The sequence below is a fragment of the Mauremys mutica genome, chromosome 5 (genome assembly GCF_020497125.1).
Source record: "Mauremys mutica isolate MM-2020 ecotype Southern chromosome 5, ASM2049712v1, whole genome shotgun sequence".
In the NCBI taxonomy this organism is placed as follows: Eukaryota; Metazoa; Chordata; order Testudines; family Geoemydidae; genus Mauremys; species Mauremys mutica.
Window position 1 is genome coordinate 29,154,904 of NC_059076.1, and position 25,518 is coordinate 29,180,421.

The 25,518-nt window shown below is 40.1% G+C and overlaps 1 protein-coding gene across 4 annotated transcripts in view; it reads left to right on the forward strand.

Annotated features, from left to right (window-relative positions):
• PDLIM5 (PDZ and LIM domain 5) overlaps positions 1-25,518 on the forward strand; it is a 214,829-nt gene that overhangs the window by 184,722 nt on the left and 4,589 nt on the right. For all 4 annotated transcript variants that reach the window (XM_045019724.1, XM_045019725.1, XM_045019723.1 and 1 more), the window contains 2 exons: positions 16,890-17,064; positions 24,089-24,269. In XM_045019724.1, coding sequence (XP_044875659.1) covers positions 16,890-17,064; positions 24,089-24,269 — 356 coding nt within the window. The remainder of the gene's footprint in view (positions 1-16,889; positions 17,065-24,088; positions 24,270-25,518) is intronic.

Consider the following 25,518-nt stretch of genomic DNA (forward strand, 5'->3'; position numbering starts at 1 on the left):
AGCCCTCCAGATTAAGATTCCCCTCCATCCCCGTCACCCCAAAAAACCCATCATAGGTCTAACTCAGGAGGGTCATCTTCAGTCAGCGCCAGCAGGCAGTAGTGCAAGAAATACCCTGGCTGATCTATTTAACAAAATAGAAACTATTTATTTTCTATGTGAGCAGCGCAGTGTCATCTGTCTCGCTTTGTTTCTGCTATTCTGGACTACCTACTAACATCAACAACAACTTTTGGGACTGTCTGTCAGCTCCAGAGGGAGAAAGCTTAACTACAATATCTGCAAATCATCCTGCAGTTTATGATGAGACCATATGTTCCCCACCCTACAGTTGCTAGATTCTTCAAAGGTCTCATTTCATTTGTTTCCCCCAATCTAAGAAGCCCCCTCCTTCTTGGGATTTCAGTATACGGTTATCTGACTTAATGGGACACCCTTTTGAACTCTTAACCTGTTCCTTTCACTGGTTATCTATGAAGACTTCCTTTTTACTGGCAATTGACACTGACTCGAAGAATAGGGGCCATTCAGCTCTTCATGATGGATACCTTTTATACAGTGTTCCATAAGGACAGGCTCAAAGGCCCCGTCCTAATTGTTTCAGAATTCCACACAAACCAATTTATTATTTCCCGGTATTTTTCGTCAAGCCTCATCCAACCTCAGAGGAAGCTAAACTTCACAAATATGCTACAATATGCAGTCTCTTTTTACATCGATAGGACAAATCTATTCAGAAACACACCTTGACATTAGTGGCCTTTGCAGAGAGGGTTAAGGATCAGGCTGTGTTCTCAGAGGTTACATAAGTGGGCCTCTAACCTGAATAAAGACGTGTTACGAGTTAGCCAGGTTAGAACCACCTAGCCACCTCTGGAGCTCAGGCAGTCTCTCCGTCCTGTTGGAAGAATATCCCAATTTCTGAAATCTATGGGGCAGCTACATGGAACTTGGTCCAGACATATACAAGTGTCTACTCATTGGTGAAAGATTCCAAATCAGATGATTGTTTGGTAGGGCTGTACTGCGGTTTCTGTCCTTGTGCTCACCTCCACACAAATGGACAACTGTTTGTTCATCACCAAAAATGGAAGCTGTGTAAACAATCACTTGAAGAAAGAACAGTTATTTACCCTACAGGAACTGTAGTTTTTCCACACTGGAACTCCCTACACCTCTTCTATGGAGTCTTGTTCATCTAGGATTCTGTATTGGCAAAGGAAGTGAGGGACAGTTGGACCTGCTCTGTCCTTTATGTCCTCAGGGGCACATGGACATGCAGGGTGAGAATCTTCTTCGATTGCTGGTCTCTATAGGTATTCTGCCCATGGGTATTGGTCTTTGTTCCTCAGCATCTTGAGAGGAAGTGAAGAATACTACTATATCGAATTGACATTGCTGGGGCATTTTAAGATAGAATTATTCAGTAACCTCAATTACCCAAATTGGAATTTAGCCAGGGCACAAATCCATTTTGTAGACCGTCTAGTGGGAAGCCACAGGCTGCAACTCCCAAGGCAGCACTCTATTATCATAGACAAACGGTTTCCGATATGTCTTTCCTCCCATCCCCTGCTTCCACAGGTCCTGAGAAAGAATAGTCATGACAAGGCCAGAGTCCCTCTTGTCTGAGGCAGTATGGCGCTACGGTTTTGGTTCCAAAGCTTCTGTCAATAGCAGCCCACCCTCCAAATCAAGCTCCATCCCTTCAGAACTCCTGATGTAGGACAGGGGCAGAGTCAAACACCCCAGCCTGGGCTCGCTTCGCCTTTACGGCCTGGTGTTTGGATGGGTGTCGGAAGCAGAGCACTCTTGTTTGACTCCCATTCAGGCTACGCTTATCCAGAATAGAAAAGATTTGACTAGGACATGCTATGTAGCTAAATAGAGGCATTTCTTTGCCTGGATACAGCACAGTCATTCTTACCCAGTCACTTCAAGCATCTAGATTGTTTTAGTTTACCTCTTGTCTCCAAGGAAATCTGGTCTCTTGATCAGCTCATTACAAGTGAACCTCGCAGACAGCCATTAGTGCCTTTCTCCCTCCAGTAGACAGGTGCTTTGTCTTTACAACCCATCTATGATACAAATCATGAAGCGCCCCATCGAGGTCTTTCTGCAAGTTATTAAACCAGCACCACTGGGGATTTTAAACTCATGCCGTCAAAACTTATTAGACCTCCATTTGAACCCTTAGCAACATGTTCTATGTCCCACCTATCCATGAAGGTGGTATTTCTAGTGGCCATCACTTTAGCCAGGAGGTTCAGCAAAGTGGGAGCCCTCATGGCAGACCGTCCCTTTATGGTATGTCAGAAGGACAAGGTAGCCTTCGCCTTCACCCTAAACTTCTCTACAGGGTCATCTCCAAATTTCACCTTACCCTGTGCATTCACTTATCTGTCACTTTTCCAAAACCACACACTACTTCTGAAGAGAAGAGACTTCACTCCCTCAGTTTCTGGCGTGCACTTGCTTTTTTCTTGCAAAGTCCCAAACCCATCAGTCTCCAAGAATCTTCATCGCAATAGCAGAGAGATCCCATGGTCAAGCTATAATCTCTTAAAAGATTTCTGAGTGGTTTTCTAGCTACACCTCTACCCCGATATAATGCTGTCCTCGGAAGCCAAAAAATCTTAGCGCGTTATAGGTGAAACTGCGTTATATCGAACTTGATTTGATCTGCCAGAGTGCACAGCCCCACTCCCCCAGAGCGCTGCTTTACTGCATTATATCCAAATTCGTGTTATAACGGGTGGCGTTATAACAGGGTAGAGGTGTATATTATCTAGTGCTACAGGCTAGCTGACGTGCCTCCCAACGATATAACGGCCCACTCCACAAGAGCGCGGGCTACCATGGTAGCATCCCGGCAGGAGGTCCCTATGCAGCACATACGCAAAGCAGCCACCTAAGCTCCACAGGCATGTTTGCTACACGATATGCACTAATCCAGGCCTTTGCTGCAGATGTAGCGGTGGGATCTGCAATACTGCATGCATCTTTGCTGTCAGCTTCCTTGCATCCACCTCAAGTCTGAGCCCTGCTTGCCAATCACCCATATGTGAAATACAGATAGGGAACAGCACTAAAGAAGCAGAGGTTACTTATTGGAACTAGAAGTTCTTTGAGATGTGCGATCCCGTTCTGTTTTCCACTACTTGCCCTCCATCCCTTCTGCTTCAGATCTGGTTGGATTCTCAGGAAGAAGAGGAACTGAGGGGGCATCAACCCATGCTGCCTCTTATATCCTCACTCGGCAGGCAAGATCAACTGTGCATTTGTGGGCCAATGGACACTGCTTGTTAAAATCTCTGGATTGAGGTGCATGGTGCTCATGCATACCCGCATGTAGAATATAGATAGGAACCAAACACTTTGAACTTCCAGTTACAGTAAGTAACCTCCATGTTTCATGTGTATGGGGTACATGCACACTGGGAGTGGAAAATGTGACTACTACTATGTTGTTAAACATGGTTTGATATCAAGTCTAGCTGATGAACTTGTCATTTTCTCCTCAATGGCCAAGAAAAGAAATTCTTGCCAAGATTTGAATCTTCTTGCAAACAAATTACTCTTGACAGAATTATGACTACATTCCAGTGTCATTTTACTATTCAGTAGCTAAATATTATGTAGCACCATTCATTCCCAAAGAGCCCCAAAGCACTTCACCACACCACCACTTTATGCACTCAGCACATATACAGGAATTGCTTTTGTTCACCGCTGACATGCAGTCTCTTCTTACATGAAATGTAGCAGCTGTTGGACAGCACACAGTAACGGTCCTCAGCATCTTGAGAGGAAGTGAAGAATAATACTGTATCGAATTGACATTGCTGGGGCATTTTAAGATAGAATTATTCAGTAACCTCAATTACCCAAATTGGAATTTGGCCAGGGCACAAACCCATTTTGTAGACCATCTAGTGGGATCTTTCATAGTCAGAAATGGCTAGGACTTTAGTTTTATATACTTCTTTTAAAATGAAAGATCACCCTGCTACCTGCACTGAAGTTGGGGAGTGGAGGCATCACGCAGTGCTGACTTAGGAGGAAAAGTGCCATCAAGAGGATTTCCAGTACCATTTCTTGAGGTTCCTGCTTAGTTTTGGGGGTCTGAAGTGAAGTGGTACTGGTTCAGCTCCTGAAAATCAATTTTCCATCTGGGAAAGGGTATTGCATTTTAGTCAGCAGCTCTCTTGTCTTCTAGACCTTGTAGCTGAGTAATAGGATCAGATATGGAGGGTTTGTGATGTAAGGTTCAGAAGACAAACTAATTTCTAAATGAGTAATACTAAGTGAACTGCCACCAGAGTATATTAACTTCATTTTTCCCATTTGTACTATATCTTCTTCTCATCTTATTTCTCCGCCTGATCCCACTAAGATACACAATCTCTTTCCAGCAGAAGCAAGAGTGGAATGTCAGCATATTCTTCAATAGCTACAACTGTCAGTTGCCTAATCCTGAGCCAGCAACATGTGTTAAGCACATGCTCTGTTTGATGGAGAGAGCATTTTGGAAGCTTGCTTTAAACATAGACAAATTGTTCCCCAGAGGTCTTTGTCTGAAAAATTCTGTTATTTGCCTGCAGTTGTCCTCATACGTTTGCTAGGCATAAATTTACCATTTATTCTCTGAAGCACCATCTTTCTGTAATTCTCCAAACTGATAGCTGTTCTTTCTTCTTGCTTGTTCCCATGGCACCCTTAGGCAGAACCTCCAATGTGTGAGAAAATTTAAACCTGGCACTAGCCATGACGTGACAGCCTATCCTACATATGACAACATAACCAAGACAAAAGCTGACTGTGCCCACCTGGTGGCAGTTATATCATGGGGAGAGGTTTGAGTCTACTACAGCCTTCTTACTGAGGAACCTGGTTGAAATTCTGACTATATTGAAGTCAGTGCGAGTTTTGCCATTAGCTCAGACGGCACAGGGTTGGGTTCAGAGATCCTGAGTTTAATTACTGCTACAAACAGCCCATCAAGAGCTATTACATTACAACAAAATGCTTATCCTTTCAGAAAGGTTTTTCTCTAGAGGTCAATACAGAGAGTGACTATGACATATTCCCTCTCTCTCCTTCTTTTCTGTTTTTTATTCTTTTCTTATTTTGCTTTTTTCCCCCCTGTCAGACTTGATAGGGAACTGGATGGCCCATAGTTCTTAGAAATGCTTTAAGCTGGGAGACTCAGCCTAGCCTCACTATTAACATCACCTTTGTTTTCAAGGCTCTGTACCCCTGAGAGTGAGAAATCAGTTCAGCTCATCTCTATTCACTTCCTTTATAGAATGGTTAAAGGCAGTGTTAATTAAAAGGGAGCGACTGTCTGTGTGCAGTGAGAACTGTGGTCTGAATTGGGGGGGAGGGGAACTGGTGTAACTTGACAAATTGGTGAAGAAGAACCTTGTATGTTGGTACGCTGACATCTGGTAAAAATGAGACTTTGAATCCAATAAGGTCCTGTCCTTCTCACTGAAATGAAAGTTAATCAAAGTTAGCCATTGCATAATGCACGCCGTTTTTAGTGAAAACCATAAAACCCTTGTCTCACCAGTTATCTATAAAGAGTAATATGATTGATGAATGAAAACACCAGAACTTCCAATGTGGTTTATAGATTTGTGTTTTAGTAATTTTTCAGTTAATCTAAATTATTATGCTGTCATATGACAGCAAGCCACAAGAATTTTATTCTTTTAAAAGTTAACTCATGTGAACTCAGACTTAGCCAAGCAAAACCCATTGTGAAACCACAGTAAAGTAATTTGTAAATGTCAGCCATTCAAATTAAACTGTTTACTTGCAGTGTGAAATTGTAACTCTTGAGAACATTGTAAGAAGCAGACTGTATTTAGAAATCTGAATATTTGTGGTTAAAATATTTGTGGTTATGCCCAAAACTTGTTGGAGATGCATGGTATAATGGACTTTACTATAGAACCTCCTGAACTGAAGCCCATCTCTGTCATAAGTCATACAAGATCAGCAGCAAAGTAATGATGACTTGGTATTGCAAAACCTGCACACCATTTCATTTAACTTTCCTGCAGTTACAGTGATGCATCTATCGGACTATTTGAACAGACAAATACATTGTTTGCTCTTGCAGTGTTGTAATTGCACACACAAGTTGGGAACATCATTTTTCCATGTGTGAGTTTTGAAGATGAAGACTCTGCATTCCTCTGCTTTTATAAAACTTGAATAATATCACAGAGATGCTAAGGATTAATTAGTTAATGGGCCCAATTCTGCTTTGTCTGGCACCCTGAGTAGTTGTTTACATTAAATCAAAACAGTAACATGTAGGACTCGCATGTTGTAATGATGTAAATGCAAATGACTGTACAAGGTACAGAACAATGGAGAATCAGGCTCAGTGTTTGTACAAAATGCTTTGAAAATGTAAAGCATGATCCATTTACTCAATATTAGCCTTATAATTGCTCAGTTTTAAACATCAGTGTAATGTAAAGGAGTTACAGGGTGTATTTCAGTTGCTTAAGTATAGGATGTTAATTTTTCACAAGGTTATATTCACTCTCCTTACTTAATTCTTAAGGTAAAAATTATCTGAACTGAAAGCAGTGAAGACAAGAACAAAAAATACCCTCTGCAGAAAAGTGTGTTGTGGGTTTCAATATGTGGAACTCCAGCCAAGCAGGACTGCACTCTGTTGTGCAGGAGTGTATGTCACTCTCCAGGCTCTCTTGCGTTCCAGGACCCTTTTCAGTAAACGACGCCAGTTGTGCCAATTTGTGATGGTATAAGATGTAACAAATCACAAGGAGACAAGCTGAACCAAGCCAAAACCACCATACTCATTTTAATTAAGATACTTTACAGCCAATTTAATCTGAGTTCTTCTAGCTGAAGGGCTAGTTGCTAACACAGGAAACTAACCCCCCGAAGTTGCAGAGGTTCCTGAAATTAGGTCTTGGTTGCACCTGTTCTGATTTTTCATGGTGCACATACCAGCATACTCAGTCATTTAAAGAAATGATAATGGTTTAATCCTTCCTGTTCTGCCTTTCATCAGTAGGGTTTTTTTTAGCTTTGATTATAGTCCACAAATTCCGTATGAACCAAAGAGGGACTATTGAATGCTTTTTTCTCTACTGCTTATCTTGAAGTTGTGTCCATTTAGCCTGTGCAATTTCACGCAGGGCTCATACAGGGTAGGGTATTGCATAAGTTTAACATAACTAGTTGACAGCAGATTTTTTCAGACCCTTTGTTTCATCCGGCCATCTGTTTAATTTGGAGGGAATGGAACTGGAAGAGTTTGTACTGCACCGTATATTAACAGGAGTCAGATAAGTGCGCATATGAACCTTTATATTTTCCATTCATCATACAGTAGTCTGATAGCATTATGTAAATCATTGGATTACAGCTCTTTCAAATGAAGTTCTGGCGCTCCCACCAATTAAAGCTGCACTGTTATTTATAGCTATTACATGAAGTCTGATGTTATGTTTAAGTGAGCGTTAAACAGTTCAGACAGTTGTATTGTTGCTATGCACCAGAGAACCTCTGTCAAAGTGACTTTGGCACTGCTACATATCCGCCTTTTCCCCTTTGTCTTAGAAATCTTTCACTAGTGTTTGTATTCATCCATGTGTTCAGCATTGGAACATGCTATTGTTAATATAACCAGGGCAAAGTCACACTGGGATTTTCAGAAAGAAAAAGGCAGTTCTTTACCTTGCTTCAAACCTAGTTAAATATTAAACCAACCATACCAAAGAGTTTTGTGAAAGTAAATACTTAAGGCCAAACTTAATAATATAGTGCACAGTGTTTTTCATTTTAGAAAAGCTAGCTACAACAATGAAAAACGGCCCCTCGGTAATAGTTTAGAAGGAGTATCATTAATTAATGGCAATGAGGGCAAAGTGAAGCCTTTAGAAATCTGAAATGTGGCTCACGGGTTCCCTTGTAGCCTTCAGAGACCCTAGATCCTTGCTTGCAGCACTTCCAAGCTACTCTGATCACGATGGCTTATCCCTCCATATTAGAGTGGCTGCCGTCTGCTCCATTTTATGAAAATTAAGGGGCGCCATTAAGACTCCCTGTGAAAGGGCAGTTAAGTACCTTAAGAGGCTTCCAGAGTTTAGCTGGGTGGTTTCGTTTCCCCTCTACACTCAGAGTTCATTTGACAGGTTTGGGAGCAAAGATGTGCACCTCCAAAACATCAGCAACCTCCCAAGATACTTGAATGCCCTGTCATGCTCTCTGTCAAATTTCAGTAATCTTTTGATTGGGTTGAACTTGTGCATTTCTCCTTTAACCGACACTGTTAGGGTCTGTTTTCTGTTTTGTTTGTTGAAACTTTCTTTTTTTCCTTACATATTTTTGCTAGTCTAACAGTTCAATTGCTTTCTTTTTTTCCTCTTTAAAGCATTGCAGTATGATTTGCTTCAATGGGGGAAATGAGGGTATGAACGGTGACAGATATATATGTCTGACAGCAGGTGAACAGAACAAAAATCATAAAATACATTGTGTAAACTACAGATAGGGCTCAAATTGATGATCAGTTCCAGATCATGTTGCAGGATGTGCTTGTATTGAATGTGCTAGCTTCGGCCTAGTTCTAGTAGTACTTGAGTGTAATTTAAGAAGACGAAAAAATAGCTACTCTAAAAGCTATCTAGTTATTTAAAAAAAAACTTCACAAAACAATGTTAGACTTTAAAACAGAAGGCAAAGTGGAAGGTGTTGCTTTTGTGATTGCTCCCCTTTTGCTCGATTGAACCAGGGCCTTCCTGGGTTAAAAGTGTGAGATGCACATCTTGAGTTTTAAGTGCCACAGCTTTGTAGGTGGGAAGATGTAACAATTTTTATTTGTAACACAAACACTCACCAGTGGGTTACACTTCTTGTTCAAAGCATTGGAAGTTAGTTTCAAAATTCTGAAGTAAACTGTAGATTTAATGGATTTTTGGTTATCCTTTGAGATTAGAGTGTCAAATTAACCAAAGGTATTTTGTCTATTGTTTTAAATATAGAATCTACCTACCAACAGCTTTAAACTTCTGCTTTGCCATGATTTCTAATGAGGAAAGCAGTTCATTCTGTTCTAGTTTACATCATCAAATAGGACTGCTGCTGGCACATAACATAAAAATATTAACCTCACAGAGAGAGAGAGAGAGAGTAGGTGTTGAAACAGTGACAGGAATTTCTAAACACTACTTTGGAATTCTTTGTAAAAATATTCTTAGGCCTTATCCTGCAATCAGATCTACTGAAGTGAACCCCCGCATCCACGTAGAGTCTCGCTGGGGAGAATGTTGGCAGTTTGTATTACTGCATCCAAGACTCGTTTATGTAAACACCATTCTCTGAGGGATTAAATTTAAATTTTTCAATTTGTATCATGACCACAATCTCATTTAGGGCCTGATCCGCTCCTGTTGAAGTTGAAAAGGCGTTTTGCCATTAATTTCAATTGAAGCAGAATTGGGCCTTCTAATTCACACTGATGTTAGGTTATCTTTTCCTGTCCCCTCATACGGTCATAAATTGAAGAACAGAGCACCAGGCTGAACTTTGAATTCCAAGCTCTCTTTAAAACTATTCACTGTTGTGTTTTTTGGTATTAAACTTCCATTCAAATTAATTCTTATGTCTGTATATGAAAGATGCTCTGTTACATAGGCTCAGTATCAGACAGGAGCTGTTACCAGAACTGATAACACTCCTTTCCTTCTTTCTTATTTGAAATAGATTTTCCCAACAATGTTGAGAGATTTTTCACATGCAGAGATCTTGTTTTTGACCAGAAATAACTTAGTTTAGTTCAGTCCCCACACAAGTGGGCTTTATAATTACTGTGCATTGAAACTAAAGAAAAGGGAACACTGTTGGTTCATGAAGTTATGAAAAAAAAATTAAAAAGCAAAAGGTTTTTCTTAAATAAACAATGAAAACAAAGTTAGCAAATGTGTTTGAATTGGCGTTGGTATTTAACAGGCATCTCAAATACACATTAGCAGTATACGAGAAGCTGTGCTGGAATTTGATTTGTGAAGAAAACAATCTTCAAAGAGATTAGTTTTTAGTATGTGTCTTTGTCTTCTTACTAGCTGGTACCTGCAAGTTAGAAGGTAAAGTACGAGGAGAGGGATGGAAAGCATCATTAATCAAAATATTTTTCTTTCATGTTTCTCAAAAGCTTTTTTCCACTTTGTTATCTGCACTTATTTGTAGGCTCAGCAGGCATTAATAATCTGAGATAAACTACAATAGAGCAGTGACTTGCTCATGATAAAGTGTTTTGGAGATACAGTTTTCAGAGGTAGCCACTTTCAAGGAACACTTAATGTTCAGATGATGGATTAAGAAGTGTGATCTTTTTTTTAAAGATCTAATTTTTTAACAATTATTGACTGTCATCCATTCTGATCTTGTTCTAATAGGTGTTATACATCAAGATTAACAGTAACATATTTGTATGAAAAAAAAGAGTAACTTGTATACTTTATACTACCTCAGAGCTTGGAAAGGATCCAAAAGAGTGTCAGCCTTATCTCCAAATAACCTGGCTCATGTCAGTTTATCAAACCTTAGAGTTAATTAGACAGAAAATGTGTGTGGTGTATTGGTCTTCCAATGGGGAAGGAGTAAGGAAAGTGGGTAATGAGGCCACTCTATTGGATTAATAACCAGCAAAAGCCTTGGTGCCAAAAAGAATTTTTCTTTCAGGTGTACTTTTTGGCCCTAGATATGTGTGAATAAGTCCCTTTTTAGTTCCAAGAAAGAGTGTATTGTGTTACTTCCCTTTTACCATTAGAAATGACTCGTTATTTAATTTTCTATAGTATCACTGCTGCCACGATGAGTGACTATATTAGCATATTATAGGGTTCATCATAACTCTGAGCCATTATACCACTTACATGCTCTAGAGTGCTAAAGATCCATGCTGCTAGTCCACAGGGTAGATCTGCACTCCTCTCTAGGAGGCAGGAGAGAGACTCCCATTATTTTTCTTCAAGATTATCAAAAGGAGTCAAGATTGCACAAACTAATCATGTTAAAATGTCTTGAGAATTACATCCATATATGATGACCATACGTCAGGCATGTTATTGTCACAACCCACACATCACAATAAAATGTCAAGATTTCACTCTGTAATAATGGGTTTTTTTTCCTCTTTTCAACTCAATTCAGTATTGAGTGGCTTTCCAGCATACAAGCCTCTGGATTGCTACACTAAAGCTACAACACAAAGCAACTAGTTGTTAGCTCTTCTCTTCCCTGTGATCAAAAATAAAAGGCTGCTGTACTACTTTTTGTCAGTGTGCTTAAGAACTAACAAACAACCAGACTTCTAAACCAAAAAGGAATAATCCCCTTAATATGCTTAGCTTGCTGCAGCAATGGAGAGAGAAGTGGAGGACTGCTTATTCATTAACGGAAGACTATCTTCTGTGCCTTTCATATCCTCCTTTCTCTACTTTTTTTTTCTTGAAGAAAATTGTTTTTAACTCAGCTCTTAAGTCTCCCTTGCTTTCAAGAAGTAGTGAAGATACACACTACAGTTCACGTAGGATGCTAGTTTGTGATGATTATCTTATCAATATTAGAAAAACAAAAAGGGAGAAAACAGTGTATCTGACACCTTGGTTCGCAAGCCCATCCCGAAAGGGAAATACCATCTTTGTCACTTGGAAAACCTATTCATAGACTCTAGGACTGGAAGGGCCCTCGAGAGGTCATTGAGTCCAGTCCCCTGCCCTCATGGCAGGACCAAATACTGTCTAGACCATCCCGGATAGACATTTATCTAACCTACTCTTAAAATCTCCAGAGATGGAGATTCCACAACCTCCCTAGGCAATTTATTCCAGTGTTTAACCACCCTGACAGTTAAGAACTTTTTCCTAATGTCCAACCTAAACCTCCCTTGCTGCAGTTTAAGTCCATTGCTTCTTGTTCTATGCTCAGAGGCTAAGGTGAACAAGTTTTCTCTCTTCTCCTTATGACACCCTTTTAGATACCTGAAAACTGCTATCATGTCCCCTCTCAGTCTTCTCCTTTCCAAACTAAACAAACCCAGTTCTTTCAGCCTTCCTTCATAGGTCATGTTCTCTAGACCTTTAAACATTCTTGTTGCTCTTCTCTGGACCCTCTCCAATTTCTCCACATCTTTCTTGAAATGCGGTGCCCAGAACTGGAGATAATACTCCAGTTGAGGCCTAACCAGCACAGAGTAGAGCGGAAGAATGACTTCTCGTGTCTTGTTCACAACACACCTGTTAATGCATCCCAGAATCATGTTTGCTTTTTTTGCAACAGCATCACACTATTGACTCATTTAGCTTGTGGTCCACTATAACCCCTAGATCTCTTTCTGACGTACTTCTTCCTAGACAGTCTCTTCCCATTCTGTATGTGTGAAACTGATTGTTGCTTCCTAAGTGGAGTACTTTGCATTTGTCTTTATTAGTCTATTAGCTAAGGGCATATCTATACTAAATCCCTAAGTCAACCCCAGGCTCTAGTCTCCCTGCTCCCAGCTCACATGTGGGGGAAGGAGGTAGGGGCAGCTGCCCAGGTTTCTCAAATCCCAGAGCAGGAAGCTGCCTGGCAGCCGCCCAGCTGGGATTGGAATGCTGGGGGCAGCCAGGCTCTAGCTGCTCAGCTTTCTGGTCAATTTCATGGCTCCTGCATGGAGCCATGAAATTAACAAGACAGCCAGCAGCCCATGTAAGTAATGCAATGTGTGCACAGATGCTGTGCCACCCTATCTCCACTGACCTAAGTGTTGCGCCTCTTGTGGAGGTGCAGTTATGTCAGTATAGTACGGCACTTACATCAGCAGGCAAGGCTATAGTGTGTACACTGACATAATTAGGTCGCCATAAGCTGCCATACGTCAACCTGTGTAGTGTTAGACCAGGCCATAATCATCAGGGAATGTTTCATTGCAATAATAATTGACCAGCTGTAAACAAGGTTTCTTGTCATGGTTCGTTTTAGGCAGATCTGAAAGAGGAAGAGTAGGAACTTCATTTATACACGACTCTCCTCCCCCTTTGCGATTTTTTCCATTTTATTCTGTTGTAGCTCTCCTGCTTTGGTGATTCTTCTGTGTATTCAGCAGAACGTATGTGATATAAATGGAGTGTGAATGGTACGTAATTCCCCCACACACACACACACGCGTCTTTCCTCTAAATCAGGGGTCCCCAACCTTTTCAGGACCAGGGACCGGTCATGCCTGCGGAGGGAGCGCTTGTCCCGCGGCTCGGGTAGACCTCCCGCAGGCACGCCTGCGGGAGATCCACCGGCTCCGGTTGAGCTGCCGCAGGCATGACTGCGGACAGTTCGCTGGTCGCGCGGCTCAGCTGGACCGCCCGCAGGCATGCCTGCGGCAGCTCAACCAGAGCCGGTGGACCTCCCGCAGGCGTGCCTGCGGGCGGTCCAGCTGAGCCGCGCGACCAGCGAACCGTCCGCAGTCATGCCTGCGGGAGGTCCACCGGAGCCCCGGGAGCAGCGGACCTCCCGCAGGCATGACTGCGGAGGGAGCGCTCGTCCCGCGGCTCGGGTAGACCTCCCGCAGGCACGCCTGCGGGAGGTCCACTGGGTCGGTTCGCGGCCCGGTTTGTAAGAGGCCGCGGTCCGGTACCGGGCCGCGGACCGGGGGTTGGGGACCCCTGCTCTAAATCACTGCAGCATTCGATTTCCAGCCTTTCCCAGAGCAAGGAGAATGAGTATGCTTTGAAGCTGGAGCTCACTTCCTTTGGTGCAGCCATGTAATCTCTGTAGTCAAGGATTAAAAGTTGGGCAGAAAGGGGGAAATCCTTTGTCTTTATTCCTGACCTTGTATTCCTTGGCATACTTCATGCAGAGCTGTTGTCTATTTTATAGAGCACTGATGTTTATTATAGTTGGCTACTTTTTTTTAAGAAGTTCAAAATTTGGATATCTTGCTCTCTCACATTGTATTTGCTTAAGGAGTACAGTTGTAAATGTATTTTGGTTCATGAGCTTGACTCATTGCTGTGGTGGTTGAATGATTTGTTAATACAGCAGCTCTCAAAGTGATTTTTTTAAAGCCTTTACAAGCCTGTATGTTTAATAATATTGAAATGAATAGAAACGCAGTATCTGAATCTGCCATGTCAAATTTCAGGCATGTTGTGGCAGTTTCACTTTGTGAGATTTCTCAATAAATTTATGGGATTCACTTTGAGAAACTTGGTGAGGGGGGAAAGCTGATCAGTTGAGGAACTTGGAAAGTAAGTTTATTTGCATTGTGGAGGTATTAAAAATTTCTGGCATCTTTCAGTTCTCTTGGCCATAATGGCATTCTACAGATAACGAATTTTATAATTCATAAGCCACTGAAGAAAATAAAATAAATCCGATCTAAAATGTGTATGTTCTGTTACTACTTTTATCTTTTGTAACTATAAAGTCCTAGCACTGGGCCTCAAATAACTGCCCCAGAGTAGGTTTAAGAACAGTTTTTGAGGTCTCATCCTTGTAGTAAGTTTCAACAGTAATAGGAGTTCCATTAATATTTAAAATGCACACATGTCTGCTCTTCGAGCTCAGGGCATAATTCCCAGTTTGAGGAAATGCTGCTACATTAGCTCTCATCGAGCTCCCATACTAAACATAAAGGGGAGCCGTGACAGCAGGAGGGGCTAGACACCTTGAATGTGATCCTGTCTGACAGGCTAGGTAGATAGTCGGGCCTGCTAATCCCTCCTGCCATTTGTGCCGTCGCAGCTACGTTTTGGTTTTTAATGCAACAGCTCAATCAGAGCTGGCATAGGTATGGCTCTTTGGCTGGGAAGTACTCCCTCATCTTGAAGTACGCACATAGCTTGAGAAGGTAGATTTGGAGGTGAGTGGCCCCAGTGAAGTCATAGGTAGTTCTGCCACTGACTTCAGTGGTGCCAAAAAGTCACTCTAGAATTCTGAAATTTGATAAAATTATTTTATTAGAAATATGTTATTTATCAGGGCCCGGACCCCGCAAAGGGCCAAGCACTCCAGTCCAGTGTGCTCCGCCGTCTACAGGAACGAGTTCCTTTTTGAGTGGAAATTAATTCTTTTGTGGCTCAGTCACAGGCCCCAGTTTTGAAACCACTGTGGGTGCGGGTGGAGTCTGTGTTGTATGTCTCATTAAGTAATAAGACTGAAAAAAATAAACAGTATTGCTAAGCCCAACCCTTGATCCTGCGAGCCTCCTTTGATAAAATATCTGGAAATCATCTGCACTTCCTGGAAGAGAAAACTGGCCCAGTAGATGATGATAGCGGAGTTGATTTTTGAGTTGTTGGACAGGTAAGTAAACAATAGCGCTCTGTACAGGCAGATCTGTTGATGGGTCTGGTGAAGCAGTGTTAGAGGCAGTTACAGTTGATGTCATTACTATATGATGGATTCTCTGGTCCTGGTTGGTATTTCCTTTGCTGACATGCTATGTTGTGTGTGTAACCTCTCCCATGTTTCCTATGAGTTCTGTCTCTTTTGCTTTGGTTCTTTTTCTCAAAGCTTTCTTACAACAGAAAGCAGTTAGCAAATGTTATTGGGTGATAGATGAATGTGGCTCTAGATTATTCTTAATGCCATTTATTTTCTTATCTTATTGTACTTTCCATTTTCCATCCTACAGTAAGAGTATCACTGTTTGTTTGTGTTGTTTTTTTTTTAAAGAACTTGCTGTTCTTAAATGTCAGCAACTGTAGGTTTAGTATCACCTAGATGAAGGAAAGGTATTCCTCTTGGTTTGTTACTTTATCAGTTAAAAAATGTGAACAATGAAAGAATTGCCGACCCGCACAATTTTATCATGAGACTCTGTGATGCTTGGCATTTTTTCGTCAAGCTCAGCTTCTAGAAGCAAGTTATGATGTGAGAATCTCAGCTTTCATGTTTTTAAAAACTATTCAGATTTCAGAAATGCCTTAAAACCTGGTCCTAGTACACCTAAAAGTTCAGAAACCTGCTGCCTATTAATTTCATTTGGTGATCCCTAGTTCTTGTGTTATCAGAGAGAGAGTAAATAACACTTCCTTATTTGCTTTCTCTACCAGTCATGATTTTATACACACACACACACACACACACACCGTCTCTTTTCCAAGATGAAAAGTCCCAGTCTTAATCTTTCCTCATACAGAAGCTGTTCCATACCCCTATTCGTTATTGTTGTCTTTGTCTGAACCTTTTCCAATTCCAATATCTTTTTTGAAATGAGACAACTATATCTGCACATAGTATTCAAAATGTGGGCATACCAGGGATTTATATAGAGGCAATATGATATTTTCAGTCTTATTATCTATCTGTTTCTTAATGATTCCCAAAATTATTTTTTTGCTTTTTTGACTGCTGCTGCACATTGAGTGGACGCTTTCAGAGAACTGGCCACAATTACTCTAAGATCTTTCTTGAGTTGTAAGATGTATGTCATGCTGTTTTGTCACTGCTCATATATTTGTAACCTTGGCTTCAGCCTGATCTGTCCAAAGCACAAGGAGGTCTTAACATGTCTCACATTCTGTAACCTGATTGCTCCATTATGTCCAATTTTGTCCACTCCTTTCCAATTGGAGAAACATTCTGTGTTTCCCAGAAATTTTAGCCTGGTGGATAATGGTAATGTTGGTTTGGTGCTTTTGGTGGCTAGTCACCCGCTAGATTGGATGAAAAGAGTAAACTCGATCTATCACATTATCCTGTTGCTATTTTTTTCACCATCATGTATGTACTGTGCATATTTTACACACATATTCAGGTATTGAACTGAGCTCTTTTCACTTGTATACCTGTTTATTGAGGTTGACGCAGTATAGAGACAGTATTCAAAATACTTTTTACTCTATTTTCCATAGCTCCTGCAAGTGGATGGACATCAAACAATATGACACCGTCTGGCGCAACTGCACCAAGCGATAAGTCCGTGACACAGCCTCAAATCACAGAGCAAGACACTTTGGTGCAGAGAGCAGAGCATATTCCAGCAGGAAAGCGTACTCCTATGTGTGCCCAGTGTAACCAGGTCATTAGGTTTGTACTCCTTTCAATGATCATTTTATCCTAAAAATTTTCTGACAACATAACCTTGTTTTGTTTTGTTTTGTTTTGTTTTAATTATTTAGTCTCTCATGCTTTGGGACTGCATTTCAGTATAACGAGATTCAGTGTTATACACCATTTTCATGCATGAAATCCACATGATTCATTGTTTTTTAAAAAAAAATTAAAATTAAAAAAAGAGCCTGGACCTGGTGATATAGGAAGCAAATGTGGAAGCCAGGATATGCTCTCAATAGCCATGGGCGCTTTTAGAACCTGTTCTACTGAAAATTGGAATGTTGACTGGGACGTGGCAAAAATAAAAGCTAAACCAAATAAACAAGTTGTGACACAATCAAACATTCATTCAGTCAGCCCCAGAAGATTAACAAGTCAAAAGGCAAATACAGGATGATACGCAAATCAAATAAGGAATAACCAGTTTTGAACAATACTTGGTAAGCCAGAACAATTAAATGGAAAGAGGAGGAAATGTAAGATACTCCCACACATTTTAATTATTGCTAGGACTACAGTAATAGTGTTTTTTCCAGTGTCAGATCTTGAAATCTGTCCAGTCATGATCTAGGGCTAACCGTCATGCACTTGATTGTTAGTGTCTAGTGACTTTGAGTTGTATAATATGGATGGAAAGAAATTTCACCGTGACACGTTTTTTGACTGAGATTAAGCTAAATAAATTCCATTCACTTCAGTGATGTAATGATGGGTTTTAATATATAGCCAGTGATTTCTGCCAATTAGCTGATGGCTCTCTCTCCAAAACGACAGTAAATGTGAAAAGGACCACCTCATGTGAATGTGTGCACCTTCCTGGTATTCCTTCCATAAGGAGGGGAGAAGGGGGCATTTCCTAAGAGCTAGGTCATGATCCTGGGTTAAAAAAAAAAAAAAATTCGTAGTGTGGTGTGTTCTTGGTCAAATTTTTAAAAATAACACCCTCCCCCACAAAAAAGCAAAAAAATAAAATAAACAAAAGCTGTCACTTACCTGGGCTGCTCAAGCTCATAAACCCAGGGGAAAATAATTTACCCCAATGGTGAGTCTGTTACAGGTCCCCCTCTTATTTTCACCTATTAATTTATTAACCATATTTTCAGCTATAGAAGTAAATGAAATTGAGAATGCACTGTAATTTTCAGCATGGTTGAGCCAACAGGATACTTTTTCTGAAAAGCTAATTTTAAATAATTACCTCTACTTCATATATAAAAGTCTCAAAATATAATAGAAAATCAACTTTTCTCTATTGTAGTCTGTTGACTGTACTGCATCTTTATATCATGGTTTGGGATCCAAGTCAAAAGAACTGAGACAGCTCCATAATCATATGATGTGATGTATACAACTGAATTGAATTCCACTTTTTGACCCATTAGCTTTCCATTCTGATAGTTTCCTATCTGATAATTTAACATTAGGTTAACTTTAGACTAATCAGTAGTAACTGAAGTGTGGTGAGATACGTTAGAAGGATTTATTTTTAAATGATTTCTTTGCTATTTTTATTTACTCATTTTTAATGCCTTGATTATTTATCTGGTAACTTTTCTTATAGCAATAGTGAATGAAATATGTGCCCATGTTCTAATTCAAACAGAGAGAGGCATTCATTCCGATTCAGATTTTATGCTGCACTATACAAACGTAAAATGTTTGTGCTCACGAGTCTGATGGGTGCAATTAAAAGGATGTATTGAAAAGTTTAACCTCTAAGACCATGTATCATTTAATTATCTCATTACCTGGCTGATAAAAATTTCCAAATGGATCAGTATATAGTAAATTACATGCAGAAAGCCAAGCACAGCTGTAGTTCTTTTGGTTTTTAAGGTGTAGCACTATAATCTCTCACTTGGAAAAACTGCAACTTCCTTTAAATTGTTGCTGGTTTAGCAGACATTATTGTTGATTTATCTACACCAGTGGCTCTCGTGCTCTAATCGGGAGAACCAGATGGTCACATGGTGCTATTTCACCTTGTTTCCAGCTGCTAAATCTAATTTAATGGATTTAAACATACACTAAATGCTCTCCTAATATTACGTAGCTTGCCATGTTCTTGGAGCAAGGACTGTCTCTTGTAACGTGAATATGCATCTCACTGGGGCGTTGGTGCATGATTAGGACCCCTAGGTACTACTGCAAGACAAATAATAATTTGTATGTAACAAGTTGCTGTAGTTACCATATGGACGATGATTGATCACAAATGAAATGGGTGGTGAGCTACATAACTGAACTGGAGAATGTGTGCTCTGTGAAACAATCTCTGTTAAGATGCAGTCCACACAAGAAAAAAATGCCCTGATCAACAGTACTTACACCATCACCTACTATAGATTTTCTATCAGAGGGGTATCCGTGTTAGTCTGGATCTGTAAAAAGATGTATTGGAGCATAAGCTTTCGTGGGTATTCACGTCTGACGAAGTGGGTATTCACCCACAAAAGCTTATGCTCCAATACATCTGTTAGTCTTTAAGGTGCCACGGGACTCTTTGTTGCTTTTTGTAGATTTTGTGTGGCAGATACCGCCTTAATAAATTGATTGGTACTGCGACCCAGCACGCCAGGTTGCAACACCAGTCACTCAAATTTGTCATAACAGAGGGACTGTCAGGCCTAATCTGAGTGGCAGTCGCAACATCACTCCCTCACATTTGGAGGGGAGGGGTGTAGGGGCTAATGGGCCTGGGGAGAGCAGGTTGCTGGTGGAGGGGGGTGCCTGGAAGGGGAAGAGAAGGGTCAAGTGGAGTTGGGGGAGGGGGTGCCAAAACTATGCCACCCCCACACTTAAATGGTGCTTTGCAGCCATTGAATGATAATGCATCTTAAACTGATGGATTCTGTTTTCCCACATGTATGCAGGGGACTTGCAAATCTAACTTCCTCTTTCATTACTGCTAAATATTTCTTACATAAATGCCATGTATTCTGGTGGAAGGATTAGTTCCTGTGATGCTGGATTAAACAGCCTTCTGGACAGGAATAAAAACATAGCAGTTGCAGTTCAATTTGCATGCCATTTTCAGTTTTAAGTTTATTGCTGCTGGGATTTATTTTAATTAGAGGAAAAGCTGGCTAGTCACGCATACATGGCACGTGGGTGTAGCACGGAGTAATTGTACCATACGATATTTCAGTTTGACCACTATTTATCTGCCTTTCAACAGTCAGTTGTATGTCAATTTAGATTATTCGGGTGCTTTTTATAGGCCAAGCTTTCATATCTTCAAATGCCAACAGAGTTCTTAAGAACAAGGATAATTTCATGTCAAGATCAACTGACAGTACGGTAATCAGTATACTGAGTTCACCCAACATTCTCACGCTACAGTGGTTTTGGAAGATTGTGATAGCTTTTGGAGTTCAAGTTTTAACATAATTACAGTTCATGCCCTTAGTGGCAGCATTACCTATGAAAAGGTAGGAGCAGGATCAAGTGACATTCCATTGTACACCTGTTTTGCAGCCAAAATGCACTGTAGAGTTGGTTACTTTACACTAAGGCATAGAGTAACCGTGGCTTGTCAAGCCAAAAAAATTGAGACATCTTATAACTTTTTAATTTATTCTCTTAATTATTGATATGTTTATCTTCCACAGACTTCAACATTTTCCAAGGTTTCATTAGATAAACTTTTCTTTCTTTGCATAAAAGTATCCAAACCATACACAAGCTATATTTTCTGTTTAAAATACCTATGTAATATTTGTAATGAGGCTCCAACAGACTTTTAATTGATAGCTCCCAAGGACTTCAGGAACTCAGCAAGTCTCTTAATATCAAGATGCTGAACTGGCTGTCACCTGGAAATCCAAATTTGTATCCCCTGAGTCTCCACTAATAATATATTCTTGGGTGTGTGTGACAAAAGATTTATTTTTAAGATCTATTTTCAGAGTTGAATTATTTTGAAGGGGCAAGGGGCAAAATTCATTTTTGTTGGTTTCTTATATATGAGAAAATACATATCATGGGGTTCGCCAGCGACTGGAAAAGAAGAAACGTTTCTTATGTTTTTTGGATGGCCAGTCTGTTAACTATCAAGCGATTGACCAACTGAGTAGATGTGACAATCCTTTCCATCTCCCCACCACTAAATTCCTCTGTTGGCTTGATAGTGCAGTACAACGCACATGGATCACCTAGATGGATACAGCTGGTGCACCCCATGAATATACTGACACCGTTGTATCTAGTTATAGTGTCAAAATAGTGCTTATTTTTTGGTAAGCCTTTACTTCTCCTTTTTATAGTGCTTACGTATAGTATACTTTTATACTGCTTATTTATAAGCAATATAAAAGTGGCTCCCTACTTTGCACATGCAGTGATCCTTGCAGGGTGCCGAACGAGTAAATAGTTGGCTGAGCATACATTTCTACCTCCAGCTGCAGGGTTTACACCTCCAGCTGAGCATACATTTCTACACCTAGTCTGCACAGTCAAGTTTGAAAATGGGGCCTGAAGTCCTTAGCGCCTCAAAATGGCCTATAAGGAGGGCTCACTCAAAGCAAACTGTGGCTTGTGGGATTGCCCTTGATTTTCATGATGGAGTGCGTGATGGTTTTATAATAAATACGACCTACAAAATTAGACCTCTTGCAGTTATAACTCTCTTTTAGGTCCAGTGGTAAATTAATACCTTTCATTACTGCAAGCTCTCAGTTGTTTTTGATGAAACAATTTAATCCATGCAAAGATCAGGAACGCCTCCAAAATTCTGAATATCACATCTTTGTCTACTTTGCAATTATTATTTTTTCTGTCCTTTGGGGTTTTCTTTTTAGGGTTTTGGGTGTGATTAAACTTCTAACATGTTTAAACAGTGACCCAGTGAAAAGTATGGTTTTGGGTTTTTTTAAAAGGTATGTTTCTGAACATACGTATATAGCGAGTACAAGCATAGTGGTGGAAACACTTGAATCCTAAGAGAGACTGTGCAGCATGCGACCATATTTGTCTTGGGCCTGTTGGGAGGGAAAACTGCTTAGATACAATTTTATACCATTTCCTGTCCACCTGGATTCCAGCACACTATCTGGAATGGTTAGTCTAAAAAATGTCAAAACGGTGGAGAGCTAAATATGACAGACGTTGAGGTCCCTCTCCTGCTTTTATTAGAATACTTTCCTTCCACTTTGCAACTATCCAAGCCTATCATTTTAGTACAGACAAACAGAAACTTGATCCTACTGGAGCTAGAAGAACCTCTTCAGTGTCAGTCCTGTGTTAATGAATGCGTTAAATTAGCCTGTGCTGACACTGTGAGAAGAGAGCACTTTGTTGTACACAAGAACTTGTATTGTTTGATCTGTACATAACTGAAAGGCCATTGATGTAAAAAGGTGCTTGTACAGAGGCTGAAGGGTATCAGGTTAGGTTAGGTCAGCGTTTGCACTATTTAGGCATCCACAAGGGAGTCTGGAGTTTGATGACTACACTCATTTTGTCTTCCAGGTTCAATGGAAACAATGTTTGGAAAATTGTTCCTATTTCTCCAGTGGTCAAATATAGTCAGGCAATAGTTTTGTAAATTTAAATAAATATTGTTCCTTTTTCAAGATGATCCATGAGCCATTTTAAATATACTTTAGTCACGTTTCCTTTGCTCTCCTCTCCTATTTGTGTTCCATCAAGAAAACAAATAAGTGAGGCAAATGAAAAGAATTATCCACAGCTTCTTTCGATGAATTTCCCCACGTTCTACTGCCCAGTTGTCTTCCCATCCTGCAGATACCCTACCCTAGCAAGCTAGTTGGAAGAATTCGTCCCCATTGTTCTCCCTACCTTCCCTAATTACTTCGTTGGCAAGAAAATCTTGCCATTTTATACAAAAAATGTTCTATTCCTTCCTTAATGCCTTTTAATACTGGGAATCATTGTGGTTCTCATTTACATTGTGGTGTGGGGTGGTTGTTTGTTTTAAGTTTTGGTGCAGGACAGAGTGCTGTATATTGAGCATGGTCAGAACTAGGTTAAGTGCGGCAGCAAGGTACACAATCTTTCAGGGTTGCAGAAAATAAAGGTATGCTGAGAGATAGATGAGCCTAAACCACAAAGTTTTGTTCCAGATCCAGATTTCCTCAAAGTTTGCATATGGTTTGAACTTAGTTTCAAATCAAAACCCTATCTTTGCTAAAACAAATTTGTGTGAGTATCAAAATAAATAATGATAGAAATTAACCTCTTTAAATATGTTTCAAAATGTATATTCATGTAACTGTGTAAGGGAGAGCTTTATAAGTATATTCTGGCAAAAATTAACTTGCTTGTAGACTGGGTTCTTTTGTCCAAAAGCATAATTGACTTATCCAAATGAATATTTTACAAGTACTTTTGCATTTCTCAAATGATAATGGCTTGACTTTTCCCCTTCTGGATGCAAAATGTTCTTGCCATAATTGGCTGCTGGAGAAAACTGCTATCTCTCACCTGGAGTGGTTCATCACTGCAACAGACTCTCAGAATAAGGAAACTTATTGTATTTTTGTCTCTTGAGAAACTGATTGTATCGGTCTTGACTTCTTTGTGGAGTCAAATCCATTTTAACCTTGTAACCTTGATACAGATATGTACTGAAAAAAAGTTGATATACTAATTTTAAATTAAATTAAATATGTTTTGCTATGGATAGAAATAGTTTGGAACATAATGAGATCTTATAAAATAGTAACCTTTTTTCTAGCAATCACTTCAGTGTTATGGCACTATATCTAATGGAGTTCAAAATAAGATGTGAAATTTAAAGCCATTAGTGTTTGTTCTGAACAAAGATCATCCCAGGCATTATTGGAATATACTGAAACTGGCACAGAATTATTCAGCGTTTTATTGGCGATTGTAGTGGTTAAGAGATGTCAACCAGTAAAGGTTTGTAGTTTGTACTAACGTTACATGGGTAATTTGGATAGGCGTTTACAGTTGTCAGTGTTGCCCCCTGCAGTTGCACTGCATTGGCTAAACTAGTCCCTTCTCCTTTAACCAGGGGACCTTTCCTGGTGGCTTTGGGGAAATCCTGGCATCCAGAGGAGTTTAACTGTGCTCACTGCAGAACCTCTATGGCCTACATTGGGTTTGTGGAAGAGAAGGGCGCTCTCTATTGCGAGATCTGCTATGAGAAGTTCTTTGCCCCTGAATGTTCTCGATGCCAGAGGAAGATACTTGGAGTAAGTTAATCAAACTGTGTGTGCATGGTTTAAATTAGTTGTCTTTTTTTAAAGGTAAATATTAACCACAACCTTTTCTCCTCATTTTTGTAATGAGAATAGTTGCTGTTAGGGAACACTTTATTGCAGATTGTTGAGCTTTTTTTTAACTTGCAGGGCATCTCGCATGTCCCTTCTAGAACTCTGAAATCCCCTTTTCGTAGCCAAGTTCTCCTCCTGAAGATTCACTCTGTAGCACCACTACAGCTGTCATCACATACAGATAGGCTGCAGTTCTATATTCTAGTCCCATGCCAATAATGGACATTACCAGTTTATCTCCAGCACTGTTTGAAGACAGACATTGCAGCCTCCTCCTTGCCAGAAACCTGGACCCCAGGCCTTTCTTCTGGCTTTGCCTCTTTGGAGTTAATCTTCTCTCTCCAAGTTGCCCATCAGTAACTGCTGCAGTTCTTCAATTGTTTTAAGTGAAAGGATATTTTATTAGTGGTTTTTCACAGAATTAATGAAATAATTGTAAAATATGTAAAAATGATTATGCCTAGCTGAGTACTACAGAACATGTTATTTGTCTGGCACTAGGCATAAGATAAAATATTGAAATGTTCCCTCTAGTATGGTAGGTAGAAAAGCCCTTGCTCATCTCACAGCCTAAAGTTTTCAATTCCAACCATTTGATCCAGAAAGATAAGAGTCTGTTCCCCAGTGTAGCTGGAAATGCTGAGCATACATCTCATTGCTTTAGCAGTCAAGTTTCAAGTCACATTTGGCATTACATCATCTTTCAAAACCTAACAAAATTGTCATGTCCTTTGTGATGTCCTCTGATGAACTTTTCCTTATCTTCACGAATATTAATTTATATTTATCTGAAATCAGTGGGACTACTCACACAGTAAGGAGCTACTCAGCATGAATAAGGCTGACCGAATCTGTCTCAAAATCTGTTTGGGGACCCTAGCAGGGGGCCAGGGTATTGTTAAGCTTGTTGAACTTCAGCTCTGCATATGTCCTCCAGAGTACTGCGAGTATCCCTGAAACGATGGAGTAACCAAATTGATCTTGGCTTTGGGGTTTTTTGTTGCTTTAATTTTTTACCGCTGCCAAGGACTTGAAATAACACATTGAGATGATAATTTAAACAGTTCTTCATCAGAGATGAAGAGAGTGACACACATTTATTAAAAATGCAGCAGTTTATAATGCATGTCAGCAAAAAATGATGCTCATGTTAATTTATTTAATAAGA